Below are 7582 nucleotides of genomic sequence, written 5' to 3'. Positions count from 1 at the left end.
GATTCAAACAAAGCAAATGAAATTTTAAAAAAAAAAAGCAAGTATTTTCCTTTTTTATTTTAACTCATAGACAAAATGTTATTTTAGTTTTAATTTTATTCTACCTTGTAAAGGATTTTTTAGGAAAAAATATTTTTTGATTTTATCAATATAGATATAAATATTTTATATAGAAAATACTCTGAGATTAATCAATCATTTCTTTTGTGTTTGTTTTAATTATTACAATCTCTTTCTTACTGTTTTTATCATTTGAATTCAAAGTTTAATATTTAAAATAAATATTTAATATTTAAAATTACTAAAATGATCTGAAATTAACTATTTAACTTTTTCATGACTCTCTTTACAAAGTTAACCACTTTACAGCATACAAGAGAGTAATTCTCAAAATATTAAAATAAAAAAATTCAGTATAAAATATTTTTTTAATATTTTGCTTTATGAATGATTTTAGAGTAAAATGTAAAATAACCAAGACTTGTATTTTTGCAAAATAATTTTAGCTTTGATGTTTTCTATTCATCATTTATTAAAGATATTGTCATGAAATATTTCTTTTTTAATGAAGAAACCTCAATGACTATTCAAGAATCAGTTTTAGTGAATGATCTAAATAAAAAACATTAAATCATTTTAATATGGATTTTAATGTTCTATATATGTTTATTGGTGACTTAAAAATAAAATGTGTGTGTGTATATATATATATATATATATATATTAATTTATTGTAAGTCTACATTTCAACATTACAAAAGAAATCTGAAACTTAATTGAATAATACAATGTAAATAGATTTTCACATTGCTCTTTTCTTTTTCAAATAATATAAACTAAGCATAAATCTTTGTATGCAAGGCGGAAAAGGTGAAAAACTTTTTGTTTGTTATCCAATTAAAAGAATTTTTCTGTGTCTATAAAGTTACCCGAATAAAATCTCTATTGCTCTTGCCACATTTTCCTTCTCTTTGTTGACTTAATTCCTGATAAAATAATGTTTAGATTGTAAGTTTGCTTTTTAATATCAATAAATACTTTGGATGTTGTTCATATGAATAATAAATGTAGAACATCTTCTATTAGAATGTTGTTAAAATTATGAGATTTTATTTTATGAAACTACATATCTAGATTTTCATATAAACAATTTGCTGTAGTAATAAAAAAGATCAATAATTTCTCTTAAATTCTTTTAGTTTCCATTTCTATGAAGCATAAGCAAAATAAAGTATTTAAAGAAATCTTATATCCAAATTTGTTTTGCATTTTAATTTTGTAAATTTGTTAAATTTCAATAAGTAAATTATTTGATTTCTTCTAAGAATAGAAGTAGATTCTAATATGAAGCAATATCTTATGAAATATAATGAGAAATATTTAAACAAATCTTTTATCTTCTTTTCTTTTATTAAATTATACTGAGTTTTTAGCCACATATGAATTAACTGATTATTAATTTAAATGACGGGTTATTTCTATGATCTGATTTATATAATACTTTTATAATCTTAAACTCCTATTTGAGGATTGTATGTAAAATATTGTTAAGAAACTGATTGTATCAAATACTTGATCGTAATTTTATGTTTGTTGTAAAATCATTTCTTATCAAAAAGACATATGATCAAACTGTAGAGAAGGAAAAATAATTTATTATAGTGATTCCAGTAATTGTAAAAAAAGATTATTGAATCTGTTATCAGCTTTAATTTATATGAAGTATGAGTAAAATAAAGTAGTTTAAAAAATGTTGTATCTTTTCAAAATAAAAGTTTAGCTACGGGATTTATTATTTCTATGATCTGATATGAATAATATTTGTTAATCCTAAAATTCTATTTGAAGATTATATATAAAACAATTGTTAAGAAATGGAAAGTACCAAATAATTGATTGTAATTTTATGTTTGTATTGAATGCATTGATGTTGGAGTGTTTGGTGGAGAATCTTGTTGAAGGTTTTCTCTATTCTCAATGTTTCCTATCTCTTTGTCATCTTGTATAGTTTCTACTTCTGGTTGTGTTTGTTCTTGTTGAGGCTCACATGTAACATTGTCTGCATCAACATTGTGCAAATGCAACTGCATTTCAGATGTGCATCTATCTGCTGCATTCTTCTTCAGACTACCCCACTGCCTATAATCCAAGTTAGAGTCAGCATCTGCCTTATACATCCGTCTTGGAAGAGTCCTTGTATCTCCAGGAGACATGAATGTTTGTAACGAAGGTTTCATATCTGTGTATTCCTCGTGAATATTCTCTGCTGAATGTGGTTCATAATAATCTGATGTTTCAGATGCTGAAATGAATTGACAAGATCATGTTTGGAAAATATGTTTAAACAAAATGTGAAAATAATAAATATTCAGTTTTCTTTTCAATCTTTGATCAAAATAATTGTTTATAGCTGAGGGTAAGCCAAAGACTCACTTTTTAAGGTATAATTGTGGTGGTACTGCATCATTTGTGAGATGAAGTGTAAGTTGCATAATTCATTGTGTGTCTAAACCATTTATGAATGTAAACCATATATATCTAATTCTTACTTACCTGGCAAATTTTGACAATGATTTGCATATCTTTCAGCATAGGGATCTTCTTGTTCTAAATTAGATGCAGGTGCCATATCAGGATGAAAAGCAGGAGCCATACAATTTCTATCTTCATGTCTTTTTCCACCACTTGCACCTCGGATTTCCTTTCAACATATCAAATGCATGATAAACATTAAAATACAAAAAAAATTTTAAATTTCTTGAAAAAAATAAACTATCATGTAAAGTTATCTTCTTAGATTTGAAAAATCAGATACAAATAGCATTTAAGCTGACATCAAACTGACTAGCCAGTTTTATTTGCTATTGTTGTAGCTTAATACTGACAATATAATAAGCTTCAAATTCAAGCCTAAAAGAGTTAATTTAAAATTAAATATAATCACGTTGAAATAAAAATTAGAAAATACTATAGCTCATTTTAACTTGAAACATATGAAAGGGATGTTTGCATTAATTGGCACTATGCAAACATATAAAAATTAAAAACTGCATCTTCAAAAATACTAGGTAAGTACAGCTAGATAATTTTAAATTACTGAATTATAAAAGAAACAAAGTGAATTCTTACCTCATAAATGACCTCAGTAGCCGTTTGCACTTTAATTCCTAGGGTTGAACTTCTCCGTCCATCATTTGTGACATCTGCACGATGTTGTGGCCTTCTGCCTCTTCCCGGTAGAGTTCTACAAAGCACATCTTGTTCTGCTCGCACAGCAACAGACACACCAGACCAATAAGTAGTCTGGTAAGACGGATGCATTGCATGTGCCTGTTCGGGATAATATTTGCTGGAAGAGTCAGCCAATGGATGTGCTTGTGCAACACTTCTGGTATCAATGCAACGAAGGATGCAGATGGAAATTGCAGCAGTAATTGGTATAGCAACGGTGACTGCAACCAACACAATGACAATGAGTAAATACTGGTGGATCTTGATATCAGTGTGCGTATAGGCAGCATTTAAGATATCTGCGGTATTGTTACTAACTGTCAATGTCAAAAAGACTGATGTCTTTGCAGATAAAACTGGACTACCACTATCCTTGACCATAAACTGCAGGTGATAGGAGCCAGCATCTTGATGGCCAAGTAAGCGAGTGAAAGACAACAATCCAGTATAATGATTGATGGCAAACAACTGTTTATCGTTGCCTGCAGTTATTTCATATTTGAGAAATGCATTCTCTTGACTGTCACTGTCGGCAGCCTTGAGAAGAGTGATGTTCTTTGTATGATGTGGATGATATTTGACATCGAGATTGAAAGGATTCACACTGGGAAAGGTAAAATATGGAGCATTATCATTTTTATCTTCAATCTGCACAATGACATTGACGCTATTATCAAGTGGAGGGTTTCCATTATCTTTCACTAAAACGTTGAATTTATAAATGTCTTTGAACTCATGGTCAAGAGACATGATTGTTGAAATCAAGCCATCACTGGTTATCTTGAAAGGTAGGAAGTCTTCATTTTTCGTAAGCAAAGAATATGTGAGTCTACTGCCAGCTCCCAGATCAGGATCAGTGGCATTGATAGAACCAACTGACGTCTTTGGACTTTCATTCTCAAACACAGAGAATTTAAATGTATCTTTTGTAAATTGTGGTCTTACATCATTGACATCTTTGACTTTGATGGAGAACTTGCTATCACTGTGTTGTGGAGGAGATCCTTCATCTTTGCAGCTGATTGTAACATCATGGTGCTCTTGCATTTCTCTGTCAACTTTGTGTTTCAATGTCACTTTGTATTCTTTGGATCTTAGTTTTTGTAAACGAAATTTATCATGGTGCAACTCACAATTAACCTGTCCATTTTGTCCAGCATCAGGGTCAGTTACTTTAACATAAGCAATAAAACTACCAATTTCAACATCTTCAAGTATGGTAGCTGTGTTATCTGTTGACTCGGACATGAAAGTTACAAAGATTTCAGGTGGTCTGTTTTGTGTGTTGATTACATTGACCAAAATTCCAGCTAATCCATTGAGAGGTGGATGACCACCATCTTTTGCACCAATAAATAATTTGTATATTGTTTTCATATTTGAGGGCAATTTGTTATTTAAAAATACTTCCCCTGATAAATTATTTATTCTAAAATGATTTTTTACATTTTCTGAAGTTTCTGTGCTGATATAATAAGAAACTTTTCCATTTTCTCCTTCGTCCAAATCTGTTGCTAAAACTGTGACAAAAGGCTTATCACCATATTCTTGGTTATTAATGGAAACATTATAAATGTCTTTGCTAAAAACTGGTGCATTATCATTAATGTCAGTCAGAGAAATGTGAATATCTAAAACACTTTCTTTTGGTGGAGATCCATTATCTTTAGCAATCACTTGTAACGTGTAGGAATCTTTTTCTTCTCTGTCTAGTTTTTCTCCAACCACAACACTTAATTTTGGAGTTCCAAAAGGTGTTTTATGAATTGATAAAGAAAAAGGTTGATTATTTTTTTCTCTTAACTCATATGTAATTTGAGAATTCAAAATACTAATGTCTTTATCTTTTGCATTTGAAATAGATTTTTTGAATCCTTTACTCACACCTTCCATGAATTCAAGATGTATTTCTTTCTCTGGAAATTCTGGTTTATTATCATTGACATCATTTATAATTATTTTAATTTTAATAATTTTCATAAAGGTTTTTCCTTGCCGTACAGCCACATCCACCATTTGGAAACATTCTGTATTGTAGGTACAAAGGGATTCAGCATCCAATGTCTGTGAAGTGAAAAGTTTCCCTTTCTTCTCGGAGACATGGAACAACTGTGAAGTTCCAGCTTTCCCTTGTCGCAATTGATTGAATGTGATCAACCTCCTGTTTTCCAAAAGGACATCTTCCATGATATGAGAGTCAGCTGCAATATCCCCCAGGTAGGTACCAGGACTATTGCCCTCATTAACACTGTATGTCAAGTCCACACTCTGCCCCAAATGGAGAACAGACATGAAAATATAGATGGTCAGTAACATAGTAATGTTGTTGGTACTAGGAGAATATTTTGTAGTCCTTAAATTCTTTATCTTAATCCTGAAAAAAAAAAGAAGATATTTAAAAAAAATATCAGGAAAGCAATTTTGCATCATATTTAGATATTTAATTTGTTTGTGTATTTTGCTGAATTAATGATTTAGTGTTTGGTAGAAGAATAGCTTATAGTCATGTCTTGCTTTTTCTCAAATGTTTATATTTTGCCTATTCTGATGTTATTACTACTACTACTACTACTACTACATCATCATCATATTTTTATTTTCTCACTAGAAGATCACATACGATTGCTCACTGACAACAACAGGTGTTGTTTCCTGGAATACTAACCATTTCTCTCAGTACCCATCACAAATCATTTTTTTGTTCTTACAACAGGTTTTTATCATTGATTTCTCACCAATAATGTCCATTGGCTTTTTTTTGTTTTTGTATTTTTGAATTTGAGTGGCAATAAGTCTTCTAAATATTACACTTGCGATAAAAACCAATGCTTGTAGCACTATTTTTATTTCATTTATTTAATTTTTTTAAGAATTATTGTTATTAGTTACTACTACTATGGTTTAAAAATTTTTTTCTAAATGAATGTAACTATAATGTGGTTCGTAGGAAACACCGTGGACATGAGTTAGCATATAAAAGAATGATGACAATATTAAAAGAAATTTTCAATTGTATTACATTTATTTGCTGACATAATGTGTCGTACAAGATGGTAGATGTTGATGTCCCTAATTTTCGAGAGTAGAAGGAGAAAATAAAAAGAAACATGTACAACTGTTTGCCGAACAATTGTACACATTCATTTTTATTTGCTACTCTCGAAAATTAGGAACATCAATACCTACCATCTGATACGACACATTATGTTGGCAAATAAACAAAATATAATTGAAAATTTTTTCTAATATTGTCATTATTTTTTATATACTAACTCATGTCCACAGTGTTTCCTACGAACTGCATTGATATCGCCTTCAAACACAACTCTGTTCACACTACGCACAATGCTCCAAGTCAACTACAACATCCTTCTGTAACTATAATGTATATCAATTTTTCATTTTTGCCGGAAATTTAATTCTTTTTATTGAATATGAATGAGTAATTTAAAACCTAATTTTTATATAAAACAAAAAGATTGTTAACTTTGTTTCAAATCAGCAGCACCCATGAGTGTTGACAGCCTAGCAGCCGTGGCTACTGCTGATTCTACAGTAACAGAAAAAAGTGATAGAAAAAAAACAGAGGTAAAGAGAAGATAAAATATGTTTTTTATTGTTTATGCCATGAGTCGTGACTACTATAATAAAAGTAAATAAATAAAAATGGATTGAATGGAGGTTATAAAAATAAAACAAATTTTATCACAGTTTTACAGTTTTGAGTGTAAATATAGATCTACATAAAAATGAAGATATTTGCCAAAATCTGAAAATTGAAATAAAAACAATATTATGCTTTGGAAATTTTGAGCTGAGGAATGATTATTTGATTTATTGGAACTACTGTCCTCATTTACAATGTTATTCTCATAACATGCTGGCTGATGTAAGCTCCAACCTTCTTCAGGTGTAACTCATTAAACTCGTGAATTTATATTTCCAATTCTGGAATCTGTATGGAATTTTGAAACCTTCATTTAATCTTGATCTTGTTCTGACAGTCATAATTAGGTGGAAATTTTAAATGATTTGTAATTGTTTTCTTAGTATTACCCTACTGAGGATTGAACCATCAACCTCCAAAAGACAGACACTTATAAATGATTAAACTTAGCACTTTTCTCAATTGCACTATGAGATAATTTTTCCATCATCCATATAAGGTAAAGAAAGGAATTTTCTGTTGTCTGCAACAACAATCATCAAGTAAAAACAATATATAGTAACACCAATGCATATAAAAAAGAGCTTGACAGCCTAAAAAAAAACTTTATGCCAAAATGACTATCCAAAGAGCATGACATCAGCTCCAATCATTAAAGGACACTACTTGAAAACTCCTTGCAGT

General features: G+C 29.8%; 1 protein-coding gene across 1 annotated transcript in view; it reads right to left on the bottom strand.

Annotated features, from left to right (window-relative positions):
- LOC145242851 (protocadherin Fat 4-like) overlaps positions 1-7582 on the bottom strand; it is a 74180-nt gene that overhangs the window by 39321 nt on the left and 27277 nt on the right. Inside the window, exons 8-9 of the mRNA XM_080105967.1 lie at positions 3130-5692; positions 2554-2701 (exon numbers count right to left, since the gene is read on the bottom strand). Coding sequence (XP_079962093.1) covers positions 2554-2701; positions 3130-5692 — 2711 coding nt within the window. The remainder of the gene's footprint in view (positions 1-2553; positions 2702-3129; positions 5693-7582) is intronic.

This window comes from Euprymna scolopes, chromosome 21, assembly GCF_053919585.1.
Source record: "Euprymna scolopes isolate OS-2025 chromosome 21, ASM5391958v1, whole genome shotgun sequence".
Taxonomy (NCBI): domain Eukaryota; kingdom Metazoa; phylum Mollusca; class Cephalopoda; order Sepiida; family Sepiolidae; genus Euprymna; species Euprymna scolopes.
The sequence above is the reverse complement of the archived record's forward strand: the minus strand, read 5'-3'. Positions and strand labels throughout refer to the sequence as shown.